Source organism: Diadema antillarum, unplaced genomic scaffold (genome assembly GCF_040938485.1).
Source record: "Diadema antillarum isolate AM-2024a unplaced genomic scaffold, OU_Dant_1.0 scf00000055, whole genome shotgun sequence".
Lineage (NCBI taxonomy): Eukaryota > Metazoa > Echinodermata > Echinoidea > Diadematoida > Diadematidae > Diadema > Diadema antillarum.
Genome location: NW_027270944.1, coordinates 1,654,157 through 1,672,958, shown reverse-complemented (window position 1 = coordinate 1,672,958; position 18,802 = coordinate 1,654,157). Strand labels below are relative to the sequence as shown.

Genomic DNA, 18,802 nt, shown 5'->3' with positions numbered 1-18,802 from the left:
TACTAAGGAAAATGCATAATTAACTGTTGTAATGTTCATGGTTCTGTTCTGTGAAGAAGTTGTGGTTTTCAAAGACATGACACTTACAAGGAGGTGAGTGAGGAAATGGCTTAATGCAGTGTGTGACCTTCCCCCTCCCCCCCCCAAAAAAAAAAAGAACCTCCCACCAAACCACCCTAATTTCTGAGTGATGTCACCTCATGGTAATCCCAATTTTAGCAAATTGTGAAGCTGCCTTGATACAAACACAGGCTGCCATAATTTGTTCTTTTTAATTTATTTTGTTTTGTGTTTGTGAGCCTGAGTGTTGTCAGAGTTTTCAATAGTTTTGTGTACGGGATAGTTGTTTACCAGTGTCCAAACATCAAACATTAGATGACAATCTGACTTTCATTCGTCTGTATCAAGTAGCTGGAATCTCACAACAGCAACAAACAAATAAACAAACAAACAAATAAATAAACAAACAAACAAGCAAGCAAGCAAACAAACAAACAAACAAACAAACAAAACAAACAAACAATTAACAACAAACAGCAACAACAAAACTGACTATAAACAAAATCCAACCTACCAAACTTCTTTGAAGGCCTTACTGTTAGGATAGTGGAAACTAGCAATTGAGAGACAGAGAGAGAGAGAGAGAAAAAAAAAGCCTGTCATGTTTAACCCCAAACAGGCTGGGCTATTTAGGTAGATGATAGAGCCAGGGGTGGGGGGGGGGGGGAGGGAGGGAGAGGGAAATTAAGCTCCAAATGGGCACAAACTTGTCATTACACAATTTCTTACACATGTGAACAATATGTCTTCACTGCAAAGTATGAGACTATAGAGGGGCACAACTTTCCCTCTGAACCTTCCTCATTTTAAGGCTGAAGATCTCGAAAGAAGGACTTTTCTGTTCAAGATTGGGCTTATGAAAGAATGAAATTTAATGTCACAGATCAATGATACAAAACAAAATCACATAAGTGTGAGTGAGGTGTGAAAAAACAGACAGCATGTCAAATGGTCATTTAATATAGTGCTGTGAGCTCTAGGTAAACACTGAAGTTGTCCATATATGAATACACGAGAAAATACCAGTGTCTTTTTCCATGCATCGTAGACATTAGCATGTTTTTGTTTTTTATCATTATTATGTCAAGGAATGAACTTCTGTTGTTTTTTTTTTTCCTGTGAGGATAATATATTTAACATTGTGTGATTGTTAATGAGTGCTGTAAAGCTATTAGGAAATCACCTGAAGCAAAATGGAAATCTTTGATATTTCTACAAGCATTACCCTTGATTGCACTAGCTGTGACATATTTGTATGTCTTTTACACTGAATGCAATGTAAACTCTTGACACAAAAGAGGCAACTTTTGGGTGTTTTCTCTTCATAGAATTCATGAACAGTTGTTACTAATTCAACTGCATAAAGGTCTGTCTTATGTTATCAGCAAAATTGAATCTAAATCACCAAGTCATAATGAGAGCGTGAATAGGTATATGAATGTGTAAGATATTTTTGAATATACTTTGATAAAACAAACGTGTTCCATTTTGAGACAATTTCCTCACCTCACAAGAGAAGTTTACTTTTATAATGAGAAATTGAATGATGTATACTCCCTTTACAGAATGGTGTGCGAGAGAAGAATGAGGGTTGGGAAATTGGAGAGTTTTGATAAACTCTAGTTTTTGGGATGCTGTACAGCTTGCACTGTTTATAGCAACATCATGGCTTGGGGCATGTTACAAATACAGTACCCACTGTCTATTTTTAACATTGTGGTTGCATGCCCAGCGTCAGGATCATAATGCACTAATGTGCAAAAATGAACTTAGTCAATGTGTAGGCTCTGAAGCCCACGACATGTGGTGAGGCCTGTTAACTAATTGAAGAGCATCAGGTTACCCTCTTTAATAAACTAATTTTAGCTGCTGTCTTATCAAGTTCACTGGTTTATAGCAAGCTGCTTTCCACAATGATGGCTCACTGCCCGTTGATGCATTGGCTGTTATGTATTGAGTGGCTTGCAGTGAATTATTGCTCAGTCTCATTCTAGGATTTAATTGTCAGAAGTGTAGTTAAAAAAAAAAAGAATAGTAGATATGACCAGAAACTTTGAGTAATATTTTGATTGAGAAATATTTGAACAAATTCACAAAAGATTGCACACCATCTTCTTTTTTATCCATTTGTTTGAAGTGAGCCTAACGAGTACTTTGAAATAAGAAAGGATAATGCACTGATAATCTCGGTGTTGCCATAGAGTCTGTTTGTTTGTTTTCATTGCATAATAGTATGTAACACAAATCTACTTTAGCGCCGAGTTTAGGCATGACATTGTCATATCTGTTTGAAGGTAGCACCGTGTCTGAGCATTAGTGATTCGAATGTTGCCATTCTACTGATACTTTTTTTCCCCAGAAATTGTTCAAGACTGCACTGAGTGTCTATGGAATAATTAGTGCCTTTTTCCCAGCATTTTGCTAGTGTCCCATGTTTGTTCACATTGACATTTTATGTATTTACGTTTGTGTGTTTGTTTGTTTGTTCTAAATGTCAGGAAGTTCCGACCCTGTTTGATAATGAGGAAAAACGCCTGCCGACCATTGCTTTCACCGGCCACATGGGGGCAGGCAGAACCACTTTCGCCATGGCAGCCGGCCTCCTAATTATGGCGCACCAGAGGGGGTTTGGAGCAGAAGCGTAGTAAGTAATCACATCCCAAAGATGTTTGTTTGCTGTATTCCCAAGCAACATGATAAATGCAGCAATGTTGTCCATTCGATAATTTGGATGTTGAGCCTTTCTTTGTTCTCTTGTGACATTTTTTTAAAAATTTGATTATTTCTCATGTTTATATATTTACTGTAATGAGTTACTTGTATGTATGTACTTGCTTTTATAAGTTTTTGTCCCTGGGGTGACAAAACCTTGTATCTACGAAATGTCAAATGTTCAGGCAAGCAAAATCAAACAAACAAACATGGCAACCAAAGCACTACAAGGGATAGCATTTCCTTTGACATGTTGTGATGGCTTCATTTTTGGGGGAAGATGGCTAGGATCTGGACAGGACGTCACTTAACTGATTATCTGTCCATTTATCAAAAAAAGTCATTTTCACCTAGATTTGAGATATAAGGTCTTGTCACTAAGTCTTGTCTCCTTAGTGACATTATGTGTTGAGTCTTTCTTTGTGTGGAATTGTGGTAAAGGAAATGTTATCTTATATGTTTATTTCTTTGGTCTTTGCATTTGCTACAAATTATTTTCACATGCAGAATTTTGCATTGAATAGCACTTATAAATGCAGTCATTTTTGATGGTAACTCTGGATATGAGATGATATGACTTATGAAAACTTGTGGTACAAAGGACTAAACATCATCAAGACAGTAGCCCTTTGTTATAATTCCTCTTTATTTTCATAATGTTTTAATGTTAAATGGCAAAACAAACAAACTTGTGTGTGCTGAAGTTAATTCTAAACTGTAAGTATGACAGTCAGATTTGTAAAAATTGCAGCGTCCATCTCAGCCCTTAGTTATTTGCTTATTTATTTCATGGTGTTGCCGAAGACGGAAATAGCAAATTTCAAAACCTGATTTTGTATTTATGTGTGAATTGAAGGGCATGACATGTTGACCTAGTTATCAGTAGAAGCAACGATTTGCCAACTTCTGTTGGGGTTGATTTTAGGTTATCAGGGGAAATGATCAGGCACACTGCAAACGTAATCATGTCAGCAAACATCAAACATTTTGTAAGTAAACATTCATGGAAGGAAATATTGCACGTGAAAGGAGACATATTCCAAAACAATAATTAGGGAGAAATTTGAGAAAATCCAAACAAATCAACAGTATGTGGGTAATAGCAGTGTTACGACTATCAGACTAAGTTGTTTAGAAAATAGCTACATTTAAATGTTTTTGACCTAGTGTTTACCTCATTTAGATATTAAGTAGTGGTATGGAAGTGCAGTTCGTGACAAGGAGGGGTTGTATCATGTGCAAAAATGTGTTTTCATACCATCCTAAAGTGTACCGTACATCAAATGAAAATGTTCAACCATTTGATGGCAAATACTATGCAAATATCGGCTGCTTCGAGGGACACTGTTATTAAAACTATTTGCCCAAATGTAGTGACACCTCGCATGTAACATGACAAGAAATATTCTTGAAGTTATGATTACAAGCATTCTTTATTTTCTTATTATTTTCTTTGTTTTTTTAGCAGCTTTAATCACAAATATGTCAACTTTTCAAGAATGTAATTAGCTTGTGTTGCGATAAAGCTCTTCATATGAGTGAAATGTGTGTGTGTGTGTGTGTAGATATACAGTAGATATATATATATATATATATATATATATATATATATATATATATACACACACACACACACATTTACACTCGTATATACTTCTTTCTTCAACAGGAATTACTGAAAACAGATAAAAAGGAGAATACTTAAGAGCTCTATTTTGGGGGGTGAGTCTGCTTTCAGAATTTGTCACATGATTCTCTGTATGTGACAAACCAAAACATTAGTGCCTGTCATAACGAGACCACTAGAATTCATAGTACAAGTGTAGGCTTGTGTGGCTGTGCTTGCCTTATAATGAAGGCATTAAACTTGGATGCACAGTTATGTGTGCTGCCTATTATGCAAATAGGAATTTTGACGTATGCCATGAGCAGCAGCTAATGGATGAGTAGACAATCATGGGTGATGATGGTTGTGCCAACATTTTGTCCCAGTTCGTCGTAATTTGTGTGTGTGTGTGTGTATATGTGTGTTTGTGTGTCAATCCACGAGATTGCTCTGTTCATCAGTCTTGCCATCCCGTAATTATTTGCCCCCGCTTATGGTAATTTTTGTCTGCCAGTGATAGTAACTACTCCTGCAGTGACCAGACGGCCGATCTGGAACAGGGGGAGTTCTGGGCAGTCATGAAAATTTGTAGCCTCCTTCCCGACGGCTACAGAAGGAAGCAAGAGGTGAGATTCCATGCAGAGCAACTAGACAAATTACCTTACATTGTTATATTTTGGGGTTGTCCGTCCGTCTGTCTGTCTGTCTGTCTGTCTGTCTGTCTGTCTGTCTGTCTGTCTATCTCACATCTCATCACAGCTAGTACTAATTTATGCAGTAGGTATATTTGCCTAGGATACATACATGTTTTGATTGAAAAAATACATGCCATTAAATCGTCTGTGCTTGTACAGTTTTGTCATAAAATATGAATTAGAAAAATGGCAAAGCAAAAATTAGAGGAAAGAATGACAAACCTGGATATTTTAAAGGGATTGTATAGTTCTGGTTGAGACCTACAATGTAATTTCAGGTTTCTACCATTTTTTTGGTGAGATAATGAGAAACCTTTTATGAAATATGAAAAAACATGTAATTCCATGAGGAATTCAATGTTTATTTGATGAAAATTGGTTTTGAAATGGCTGAGATATCCAAAACAGAGCAATTCTAATTAAGTGTGGGACCCACCTTTTATTACGATCGCTTTGTTTTACTTTGTTTTTGGATGTTTCAGTCCTTCCAAACCCAATTTTCATCAAGAAAACTTTGAATTCCTCTGAAAATGGTATGCTCTGTACTATTTCATAAGTATTTTCTTGGTATCTCGCAAGAAGATAAAAGCCCAATACTCATCTCCACCAATACTGTATCATCCACTTTGAATTGGGTGGAGGATATTATGCTTGATTTGATAGAGAGAATCCATTTATGAGTTGCATGGTGATGATGAAAGAGTAATGCTAACATTTGGTGCTTCTGGACTACTGAAATAAGATATTGAAATGAGAAAAGAGAATTAAAAATAAACAAAACAAAGCACCCCCCCCCCCCCAAAAAAAAAAAAAAAAAAAACCAACAAAACAAAAAAAAACAAAACAACAGATTTCTTGAGATGACTTTAATAGCAGTCTTCTGTTATTATTAATTCAGTGGACAGCAGTGCTATGAAGAAAGTAGCCTGTAATGAAAGGCATTTGATGAATGGGGTAGTTAAACCAACAGAAAGTGGATTCTTATACACTAAGAGAATGAATGGAAGTGATGAGTAAAAATGAACTTATAAAATCACATTTATTGAAGTCAGCCATGGAATGAGGCATTTCAAATCATGTTCATGTGTTTTGTGAATGACGCTGCTTATGTGGCTCCTTCAAAGTATGACATGTATTTGCTAAAAGACCAAAAATTACTACCCAGTATGTTCTGTGCAAAACAGGGACTATGCTGAGATGTCACTTAATCTTCGTTGTTGTGGTCAGGGTACCTCCTCCCCCCCCCCCCCCCCCCCCCCCAGGTGTGCTCAAACGTCATTTATGATAGAGTGGCACAGGACAGGGTGCAATGGCCTTTCTAAATAATATACACTGGAGAAGAGTATCGGTAAACAAATAATGTTTGCATGCATTTTCCTGCAAACTTGTGTCTGTATTTGCCATCCAAGCAAATCTTGATCTATGATTTAAACAGTGAAAAGACTATCAGAAAAGCCACCTAAATGAATAAAGTTGCTTTATTTGAAGTTGCAGGAGGCTTTATAGATATTGCTGTAATTTTTCCATATTCATTCAGGTGGACTTCATCCTTAACCTTTGTGCTGACATGGGTAACATCTTACAGAAGATCATTGAATGCCAACAGAAGCTAGAGGAAATGCAGGAAGACTACCAGATTGCAGTATGGACTTCCTCTTCCTACTTCTCTTTCTTTACTTCTTCTTCTTCTGATTATTCTGATCTTGATGATGATGATGATGATGATGATGATGATGATTATCACCATCATCATTATTATCATTGTTATTGTTATCATCATCATCATCATTATTACCTCCACCAAGGGAGGAGGTTATGTTTTCGTTACCATTTGTTTGTTAGTTTGTTTGTTAGTTTGTCCGTGTGCAAAATAACTCTAAAAGTAGGGAATGGATTTTGATGAAACTTACAGGAAAGGTTGAGAATGACACAAGTAACAAATGATTTAATTTTGGTAGTGATCCGAGAATTTTTTGGGATTTTTATGAAGGATTTTTGATATTTTGACAGGCAGGGTCAATGAACTTAGGAGTTCAAGCTGCGCATTTTTGAGGTTTTCAAACGGGCACTAAAGTGTGTGCTGTAGTTTCTGCTAGGGCGAGGCGTGTGCCACGCAGCTGAAGGGTTATGACGTAACAAAGGCTTCTATATTGGGAAATCGGGTGATTTTTCAGCATGCATACCTGTGGGTGGAAATTGCTGATCTCTATGGAAGAGCCCAAAGAGCTTTTCCCCAGTGGTGGAGAGGAGAAAAATCTCTTTGGGAAGAGCAAGATCATTGGTTGAAAGTAACTGCTTTCTAGTTGTTGTTGTTATTATTATCATTATTATTATTATTATTATTATTATTATTATTATTATTATTATTATTATTATTATTATTATTATTATTATTATTATTATTATCATCATCATCATCATCATCATCATCATCATCATCATCATCATTATTATTATTATTATTATTATTATTATTATCATTATCATTATTATTATTATTACTACTACTACTACTACTACTACTACTACTATTATTATTATAATTATTATCATTATTACTACTACTACTATTATTAATGTTATTATTATCATTAGTAGTATTATTATTATTATTATTATTATTATTATTATTATTATTATTATTATTATCAATGTTGTTGCTGTTGTTATCATTATCATTATTATTGTTGTTGTTGTTGTTGTCGTTGTTATGATCATCATCATCATCATCAACAACAACAGAAGTATTGCAAAATAGTGAAAAGGCCATCCTGATTTCAAACTACATTGAATCCATTTCCTCTCAGAGATCCCAGGAATGCTTTGCATAGTACCTCTGAGAGTTGGAATTGGAGAACAACATTCTAGGCAGGCAAGGATGTTTCACTGGCCCGCATTAGCGCCAGATATCATTAGCAGATGACATTTTCTGGAAAAAAGGGAGGATGTGCAAATTAGGGGAGCAATTTTTAGAGTGGCATCCCTCCAGAAGGGGGATATGGACGGATTAGGCATGATTTTCGGTAGAATTGAAGTTAATCATGTCATGCTGTTCAGCAAACAACATCAACACCAACAAATGACAAATTTTTGAAATAACAAGCTTGTGGTATTTCACCATCTTAGAACACATTGTTGTCATACTCAATGCCTGTCAGATGTCCGTACACCACACCATTTTCCTCCAGAGCTTTCATTACCTAAAATAAATGAATGAAGGTAAACAATTTAATTTGTATGTTTGTATATTTCTCTTTGTTTGTTTGTGTGTGTGTCTGTTCTGAAGGGCAAGAGTGCGAGGGAGTACTACATGCAGAAGGCATTAACCTACCTTGAAAGATATTGCTATCTAATCATCTTCAATGGCTACTTGCATGAACAGGTGAGACTGATTAAAAGTTTTAAACAATACTCAGTTTAATATTAAGTTTAAAAAAAAAAAGTGATTTGCAGTTTGCAGTTCTCCATTGTTAACGTACGAGGAAAGATGAGTATTTCCTCTGATTTCTAATCAGTGCTTGTCAGTGTATATATTAAAAATGCTCGAGTAATAGACCTTGATTTTTTTTTTTTCCCGGAGTTCATTGGAAATTCTTGTTTTAGAATTTGATACTAATGTTTGAGACTCTGTTTATCTGTTCGGAGGAATAAATTTACCCCCTGTGCTTGTGCATTTTTTTTGTTTTGCACCTATTTTTGACTGTTGTTATAATTAGCAGTTATGAAAGGACACATGATTTGGCAGAAAGTCATGCCAGAGAATGTGCTGACAAAGAGGGCTCAGTGGATAAAAAAGAACAAAAAAAAAAAACAGAAGAAAATTAAACAAAAAAGACAGATAAAGAAAATGATGAATATCGTCCCTTGGGTGACAAGACCTTGCATCTCAAAAATTATGAATTTTCAGAAGAGCAAAGGAACGTTTTTCAGTGTGCAAAATAACATCGATGCTGACATCAGATAATGTACAAACATTGTTTTGGGTTACATTGATAATTGTAACGATTTGAATGTCAAATCAGTATTTTTGATAATCAAAATATTGAGTTCAAAGGTGTTTGATAATATGCCAATTGAAATATGAGGTTTTGTCACCCAAGGGACAATATTTCTGTACCGAAATGCTGGGACCATCTTATGAACTACCCAGCTTTTCTTTTTCATTTTTAAAACCACGTCAGTTCAAGAGATGTTTCTGCAAGACATTCACCTCCTGGATGCGGCAGCACTCAGAACTCTTCTCAGCCCTCGCACGACTCAACACCTCAGAGAGGACTGTGTCACCTGATCTGGTTACAAGAGGGATTCGATTTCTGGTACTTAGTAGATTCTATGTATCATCACTCAGGGCTCTTTCTCCCATATTTCATGAAATCTTCTCTGTGTGTTTTTGTTTTGTTTTGTGGGTTTTTTTTTCACTGAAAGAGTGTGTTTGCCACCAAAATGGCATGTTTGATTGTCTGTTTGTTTGTTTGTTTGTTTCATTTCCATCTGAGGATATGGCTGGATAGCCCATATTCTGCTGCAGTACACTGTAGCTGTTCTTCTATGGGGTCCAGTTGGATGTAAGGTGGGACCACTTCACCGGGTTTAACACCCTGTATGATATTTGAAGCTGAAATATTATTGTGTTCTGGCAATACGAAGTTAAGCATGTTCCTTTAAATTCCTTTTACTTTCTGTAAAAATTGGAGCCTGATATGTAGAGTCTTCTATATATTTCTTATACGTTATATGCTGAGTAGATTTAGAGTGTATGTATACAGAGCGGTTGCGCCATTGACAATAATGTGATATAAAGTGCTGTGAAACAACTAAATAGTTCGTATGGGCGCTATACCAATGTTATTATTGTATTGTATTGTATTGTATTGTATTGTATTGTATTTTATAAAATGGGTTCAAGAATGTAGCCAATTGGAAGCGCTGAAATGAGTCACGTGTGCGTGCATTAATTTCTTAGTAAATGCTCGGCCGGGGCCTGACGTACGTCACAATGTTTACACTAGCAGTGCGCACTCAATCAGTTGTTACAAGTGGGTCATGCGCTACTATACGCGCTGTCAATCCTGTAAACAACTTCTAGTTCGGGCTGCCACAACAGCCGGCGGCCTTTCTTGTGCATAACACGTGGCGTACGTATACTCTTATACGTACGTACAGTACTTATGTGCGGGATTTCCGAGTGCGACGTGCGTAAATGTTTGGGACGAACATCTTCGGACATCTTGACTTTTGAGCGAGTGCTACATGTAGCTGACTGGTATTGACCCACAAAGGTACGTGAATAATGCTGTTAGTTTTCGACCCATTTTATAAAACAAATGATGCACAGGATTATTTCGTGGCGTTAGTGAAGGTGCGGCTCACTCTCGAGTATTGACAACGGTTGCAAACATGCACTCGGCTGCGCCTCGTGCATGTCGCACCATTGTCAATACTCTCAAGCGCGCCGCACCTTCACTAACACACTCTATCCTGTGCATCATTTGTATAGTATTGTATTGTATTGCATTGCATTGCATTGCATGGTATGGTATGGTATGGTATGGTATGGTATGGTATGGTATTGCATTGCATTGCATTGCATTGCATTGTATTGTATTGTATTGTATTGTATTGTATTGTATTGTATTGTATTGATCATTGTGATATGTCTGTCTTATGATTTTCTGTCAGTGGTTGTAAGCAAGAAGCAGCCAGTCTTATAAGAGACTTGTTTAGATGTTGTGCCAGTAAAGGCTTTCATCTTGTTAATGCTTCTAGTATACCAGTACCTGGTTTCATTCTACTGGATGGAATTATAGCATTGCCTTTGCTTCATAATATATTTTTCACAATTCTTGAAACATTGCAGTACAGTGTGTGTTTCAGAATATATAGATTATTTTTGAATCTGTGCCAAAATTGTTATGATATTTTGGATGCTCAGAGATTCACATATTACTGTTTGCACTCACTATTCCTTGTCATATTCTTATTCTTTTCGTCTTTCTTTCCTTCAAGGTGGCTGATGACTACGTTGGTCTCGATGTCCTCAGCTCCCAACGTGACGTGGGTGTGTCCAACTTCAGGAAAGTGCCCGGCTTGCCTGTCTATGGCATGGCCCAACCCAATAGCAAGGTAGCAAACTAACCTCTATATCTCTCTTTAAGATGCGGAGATGGCATAATTTGACTGTTGAGAATGAACTCAGTTGGTCCCGAGGGAGTGGAGAGTGAGCACTGTCAGTGCTAATTGGAAATAATGCATGCCTATCCAGTGTCCAGGGTAGTAATGGAATGAATGCACCTTGAGCACTCTATAGAGTGGATTTGGTGCATTATACAACTGCAAGTCATATATATTTTATTATTGTTGTTATTGTTGTTATTATTGTAATTATCCCTACCCTCTGCTGGCACGAATGTAATTTCGAGCATATCCTCTACACATTTTCAATGCATGCAGCTAAATTTGAGAGGCTGATCCTGGTCATGTGTTTGGAACTGAATAGGGAAATTGTTTAAATTAGTGTTTACTCCCTGTTTATACAGTCAGTGAGACATGTGGCATATTATCCAGACAGTATAATGGTCATGTCTGTAGAAGTGGAAGGTAACTGGGCATTACTTTATTTTGGAGAAGTAAATGAATAATGAGCCTGTAAATGATGCTCAACAGCGTACCCCGGGGTATGGTGATTCCTCGGGTTATGGCATTGTGTTGCGCCATCTTGTGTTTGTGAGATTCATAGTTAGATAACCTTATTGCAATTATGATGATAACACTTTGAATATTTCTTTTGAATCATGTCATTACAAATTTGAACATTTATTCAGAATGAGGTCATTTCATTTCACAAACTCATCCCATGATTACTTAATATTTTGTGTATTCCATGGACAGGTAAGAAATGCATATGGTGGTGCATTTCTTACCTGTGTGCGACACTAATATCACTTATGTAGTGTGTGTGATGAGCTGATGTTAAAATGCTGCTGCACTGTTGAGCTCAAGAAAAGTTTCTTCCACAAAGCACTAAAATTACTTTCAACCATTAACTGATAACCCAGTGCATGGTGCTTAAAGAAAGAAAGAAAAATAGCAACAAATAATTAAACTCATTGGCAGATTTCTATTTGGCACCCTGGAGTACCAAAAACTGCATCAAATTGTAGGCAAGGGTCTTACCTTTGACCCCTGCATGGCTTCTCGTGGGTGTGTCTCTGTGTAGGGTTTGGGACGTGTGTGCCAGTACTTGCTGTCCAAGAAACATGGTCACTCCTCCATTCACTCCTTCTGCCTGCGAGGGGAGATGGTCATCCAGTGTGATGAGGCCACCTACACACCCAGGGAGCTGGCCACGCTGGACCGCAACATCTCACTGGCGGGCATCAGTCCCAGGGATTTGGAGGTGCGTTGTTTTCCTCCCCTCTCACTGATATGGTCTGATTGTCTGGTTATTGTATGCCTTCAAATGGAAATTAAAATCATATTTACTGAATGACTACTTTGATGTATTTGTTCAGATATCAAATGATAGCAATAATCACTCAGATTCCATGTGCTATTTATTGTGTATTCTGCTTGTACTATGTACAATTACTGTGTATAATAATGTGTTAACTCACTACACTGTCCTGCTTCTACATTGTGGTTGTGCCTCAATACAGAAATTACCCATCTTTTTTTCTTCTTAGGAATATTCGTTTTGGTCAGATTCAAATAATTTTTTGACCCCCGTAATGCTAAGAACTCATACTTCCTTGGAACCTGATAAATATGAATATAAACTAAACTGACTCTGAAAAACTGAAATGTGGTGGTAGTGTGTCATTCTCCTAATTATAGTTGTTTTTGAACTCCATTTCTAGTTGTTTCATCACCTCTTCTACCTGTCCTTCTCCCTTTTGTATATTTTTATGTGTAAAATCATCAATTCATGTTTTTGCAATATGTGTTTTTATTTTTCTTTATTGAATAGCTCTTGACAACCTTTGTGCTATGACAGGATTGTTGATTGACTTTTGTGATAAAATGCTTCTCCATTTGGGACCTAAGTGTACCATTGGAAATATATACAAACTTTATTGATACTTGGTGTGACGATGATTGAAAAGAAAACACCATAGAGACTGCAGTGAAAATTAAGACCATCTTCAAAAATCTTGTCCCACCTACTAGCTACAAATAGTATTGTCAGAATATGTTGATATATAACCATCTGTTTCAGCACGTGAGTTTATAACGTTTAGTTTATTCTGATGCACTCTTGTACCATTCTCTTTAAGTTCTAAGAAACATGATGCAAGCTGGGTGCTTGATATTTTCTCACAGTTTCTGTTTGTTTCTGTTATATGCTTGTAGAAGAAAGAAATGCAGCTGAAAAATGAACTGTTGAGACCAAGGAGCCCCCTTCAGGTAAGTTGTAAGACTGACACAGACAGAATGTGTAAATTAAAGTCTACTGCCGGTGAGCATGAATTCATATTCTCTCTCTGACCAGCGTGTTCAGTTTCACAGCATTATATTTTGTATGCCTGTTCTTAATATGCAGTGTCATAGCTAGCTAGATAGATAGATAACTAGATAAATACTGTAAAACTAGGATTTTCACATGCGTGGAAACTTTTGCAAGTTAAGCAAGGAGTCAAGATTCACAAAAGTAAAATGCACTCAAAAGTTCTTGTGCATTGAATGCTAGTGGCAGTTTGTGAAAGTTTCATGCTGCGATAAAGGCTGTCAGCTCTAATTCGCAAAACTTTCATGTCATGAATTGGTTTTGTGCATGGAACACAAGATCACGACTTTTGAGTCGGAGGGTTTTGTTTTTGTCATATTGTTGTCTTTCTTTTCTTGGTGATGTTGACCTTTGACCTCATGCATACATGTATCTCAAGCTGCATATTTTATCTGTTTGTCTACACTTTCTGTCACTGACAGGTCTACACAGATGTGGCCGATCCAAAGGAAAGCAAGAAGTTCAGTACAGTGACCACCGTTCGAGAGATGTACGACACCCAAATTCAGTCAACCCCTCAGCTCCATTACTATCGCGTGGTTGGGGGTTTCCACAAGAGTGGTCCAATGGAAAAGGTAAGGAAGTATTTTTGTGGTTAGTGATTTCACAGTACAGTTCTCCTGAGGGTGGTAAAGAATGTGCCTACTGAAACATCAAGATTGAGTACCACGTACAGTTCCGCCTGCGATCAACGTCACAGTGATTTTGCGCGCGAATGAGCGCGCGCAAGTTAGCGCAGTTGAGCGCGGTTCGAGCTCGCTCATTTGCGCTCACATCGTCGGGCGGGTGAAAGCCGGCAAATGTATCTGCTGCCATCTGCGGCCAAAAAAGGGCATGGTAATGTCGTAGGTGCATGTATTACTGCAGTGCCGAGTATGCTGAGCATGTTCTCGCGGAAGGGAAGGGCCGTCCCTTTTCACATCAAAGTTTGATAAATGTGTTTGTGAGTATGTATGTCTGTGCGTGTTTGTCTGTATGTTCGCGCCTCTGTAAAACAGAAAAAAAAGGCGTGAAAGAAATGGATGGAACAAGATTCCGCTGCAAGAATTTGACCATCGCTGGGACCATAACTGCACTACACAAAATTTTACTTTCAGCGTTCATGTTTTAACTTTCATGAAGGAATATTTTCTGGTTATTTCGACTGTCTTCTGCAGTTTCCATTAGCGTATTTTTTCCCGCGCAGTACGATAGCCCGCGCAGGCGCGTAATTGCGATCCATGCAATCTCGACAAAATGATAGCAAGGAAACATCAAAGGAATAAAGCAAGATTCCGCTGCAACATTTTAACCATCGCTATGGCCAAAATTGCTTATTTTAAGATTTTACTTTCAGCGTTCTTGTTACTTCCAGTATTCATGGTATTCGGAATATCTGTTGTACTTTCTATCAGCATTCTTTTTTGTGCACTACGAAAGCGAGCAGAGGTGCGCAATTGCGATCTTTGTACTAGTAATTCAGGGCAGATGCGCGCAACATTGCGCTCTCTGCATTTCGAAAACATAATCGTGATCAGAAGAAGATATTTAACAAATTTCCGGAGCAACATCTTAAACCATCTCCCTGCAATGTATTCTTTTCCGCACAATACACAATAGCGAGATAACCAGGTTTAGAAGAAAGCATTAGAACACGATTCCGTAGCAACATTTTGGAACATTGCTCTAACCAAAAATTAATATCGTAAATTATTTTATCTGACAATATTGCTTTAGGATTTTACATCCAGGGTTCGTGGTATTCTGAATGTCTTTTCTACTAAGCCATGGGTTCTGTTCCGCACATGTACGACAGCGTGCAGATGCGCGCAATTGCGCTCTCTACATTCTCGACGAGATGTAATCAGTTTCAGAAAGCATGAAAGAAAATTGAGCAAGGTTCGGTAGCAATATTCTGAAACATCGCTCTAACTAAGATATGGATCAATTTGTTTGACACTTTAATTCTTATTTTACTTTTAGCGTTGATATTTCTGTCACTGTTCATACTAATCTGATGAACCGTTGATCTATCCAATACGTATTCTTAGACGAGCAACAGGATAGCGAGCAGATGAACGCAATTGCGCTCTCTGCATTCCCGACGAGATAATCAGGTTTACAAAAAACAATTTGAACAGCATTCCGTAGCAACAATTTGGAAGATCGCTCTAACCAGATATACTCCGAGTAGTATATCATTTTGTCAGAAAATGCAATATTGTTTTACGATTTTACATTTAGCGTTCGTGATAGTCTGAATGTCTTTTCCACTTAGCCATAACATTGTGTTCTATTCCGCACAGTTTACGATAGCGACCAGATGCGCGCAATTGCGCTCTCTGTATTCTCGACGAGATAATCAGTTCAAGAAAGTACAATGTATAAAAGAAATTGAACAAGATTTGGTATAGCAATATTTGAAAACATCGCTCTAACGTAAATAAAGAACAATTTGTTTGTAATTTCGTTGATGGTTCTTTCACTGTTCATGACTGTAATCTGAAGAACGTTGTTCTATCCTATACTAATGAGCATGGCGTATAGGATAGCGAGCAGATGCACGCAATTGCGCTCGCCTCTGCATTTCCAACGAGATAATCAGGATAAGAAGAAGAAAACAGTATAGAACCCGATTCCGTAGCAAGATCTTTGAACATTGCTCTGACCAAAACGTAGTACATCATGTTTTTGTATTACAACATTGTTTTTTGATTTTACATGAAGCGTTCGTGGAATTCTAAATGTCTTTTTTACTTAGCCATGTGTTCTTTTCCACACAGTATACGATAGCGTGCATAATATGGGCGCAATTGCGCTCTCTGTATTTTCGACGAGATAATCAGTTTCAGAAAGCATGAAAGAAATTAAAGAACACGATATTTGTATAACACTTGTGTTAGTATTTTACTTTTAACGTTGATGTTTCTTTCACTGTTCATGTTATTGTGAAAAACCGTTGTTCCCTCCAATACGTATTCCTAGACGAGCAATAGGATAGGGAGCAGATGAACGCAATTGCGCTCGCTGCATTCCCGACGAGATAATCAGGTTTACAAAAAAATGATTTGAACAGCATTCCGTAGCAACAATTTGGAAGATCGCTCCAACCAGATATATTCCCAGTAGTATATCATTTTGTCAGAAAATACAATATCGTTTTACGATTTTACATTTAGCGTTCGTGATAGTCTGAATGTCTTTTCCACTTAGCCATGACATTGTGTTCTATTCCGCACAGTTTACGATAGCGAGCAGATGCGCGCAATTGCGCTCTCTGTATTCTCGACGAGATAATCAGTTCAAGATAGTATGAAAGAAATTGAACAAGATTTGGTATAGCAATATTTTAAAACATCGCTCTAACGTAAATAAAGAACAATTTGCTTGTCACTTGTTTAATCATTTTAACACTTTCGTTGATGGTTCTTTCACTGTTCATGACTGTAATCTGAAGAACGTTGTTCTATCCTATACTAATGAGCATGGCGTGTAGGATAGCGAGCAGATGCACACAATTGCGCTTGCCTCTGCAGTTCCAACGAGATAATCAGGATAAGAAGAAGAAAACATTAGAACCCGATTCCGTAGCAAGATCTTTGAACATTGCTCTGACCAAAATATAGTACATCATGTTTTTGTACTACAACATTGTTTTTTGACTTTACATGAAGCGTTCGTGGAATTCTAAATGTCTTTTTTGCTTAGCCATATATTGTGTTCTTTTCCGCACAGTATAAGATAGCGTGCGTAATATGCGCGCAATTGCGCTCTCTGTATTTTCGACGAGATAATCAGTTTCAGAAAGCATGAAATAAATTAAAGAACACAATAATTTGTATAACACTTGTGTTAGTATTTTATTTTTAACGTTGATGTTTCTTTCACTGTTCATGTTATTGTGAAGAACCGTTGTTCCCTCCAATACGTATTCCTAGACGAGCAATAGGATAGGGAGCAGATGAACGCAATTGCGCTCGCTGCATTCCCGACGAGATAATCAGGTTTACAAAAAAATGATTTGAACAGCATTCCGTACAATCAATTTGGAAGATCGCTCTAACCAGATATACTCCGAGTAGTATATTATTTTGTCAGAAAATACAATATTGTTCTACGATTTTACATTTAGCGTTCGTGATAGTATGAATGTCTTTTCCACTTAGCCATGACATTGTGTTCTATTCCGCACACTTTACGATAGCGAGCAGATGCGCGCAATTGCGCTCTCTGTATTCTCGACGAGATAATCAGTTCAAGAAAGTATAAAAGAAATTGAACAAGATTTGGTATAGCAATATTTTAAAACATCGCTCTAACGTAAATAAAGAACAATTTGTTTGTCACTTGTTTAATCATTTTAACTCTTTCGTTGATGGTTCTTTCACTGTTCATGACTGTAATCTGAAGAACGTTGTTCTATCCTATACTAATGAGCATGGCGTGTAGGATAGCGAGCAGATGCACACAATTGCGCTTGCCTCTGCAGTTCCAACGAGATAATCAGGATAAGAAGAAGAAAACATTAGAACCCGATTCCGTAGCAAGATCTTTGAACATTGCTCTGACCAAAATATAGTACATCATGTTTTTGTATTACAACATTGTTTTCTGACTTTACATGAAGCGTTCGAGGAATTCTAAATGTCTTTTTTACTTAGCCATATATTGTGTTCTTTTCCGCACAGTATACGATAGCGTGCGTGATATGCGCGCAATTGCGCTCTCTGTATTTTCGACGAGATAATCAGTTTCAGAAAGCATGAAAGAAATTGAAGAACACGATATTTGTATAACACTTGTGTTAGTATTTTACTTTTAACGTTGATGTTTCTTTCACTGTTCATGTTATTGTGAAAAACCGTTGTTCCCTCCAATACGTATTCTTAGACGAGCAATAGGATAGGGAGCAGATGCACGCAATTGCGCTCCCTGCATTCCCGACGAGATAATCAGGTTTACAAAAAAAAAATAATAATAATAATTTGAACAGCATTCCGTAGCAACAATTTGGAAGATCGCTCCAACCAGATATATTCCGAGTAGTATATCATTTTGTCAGAAAATACAATATTGTTTTACATTTAGCGTTCGTGATAGTCTGAATGTCTTTTCCACTTAGCTATGACGTTGTGTTCTATTCCGCACAGTTTACGATAGCGAGCAGATGCGCGCAATTGCGCTCTCTGTATTCTCGACGAGATAATCAGTTCAAGAAAGTATAAAAGAAATTGAACAAGATTTGGT

The 18,802-nt window shown here is 37.3% G+C and overlaps 1 protein-coding gene across 1 annotated transcript in view; it reads left to right on the top strand.

The window, feature by feature from the left end:
- LOC139715825 (paladin-like) overlaps positions 1–18,802 on the top strand; it is a 61,470-nt gene that overhangs the window by 34,823 nt on the left and 7,845 nt on the right. The window contains exons 6-14 of the mRNA XM_071627363.1: positions 2,559–2,704; positions 4,893–5,004; positions 6,611–6,715; positions 8,360–8,455; positions 9,255–9,389; positions 11,080–11,196; positions 12,290–12,469; positions 13,423–13,476; positions 13,999–14,151. Of these exons, the coding sequence (XP_071483464.1) occupies positions 2,559–2,704; positions 4,893–5,004; positions 6,611–6,715; positions 8,360–8,455; positions 9,255–9,389; positions 11,080–11,196; positions 12,290–12,469; positions 13,423–13,476; positions 13,999–14,151 (1,098 nt within the window). The remainder of the gene's footprint in view (positions 1–2,558; positions 2,705–4,892; positions 5,005–6,610; positions 6,716–8,359; positions 8,456–9,254; positions 9,390–11,079; positions 11,197–12,289; positions 12,470–13,422; positions 13,477–13,998; positions 14,152–18,802) is intronic.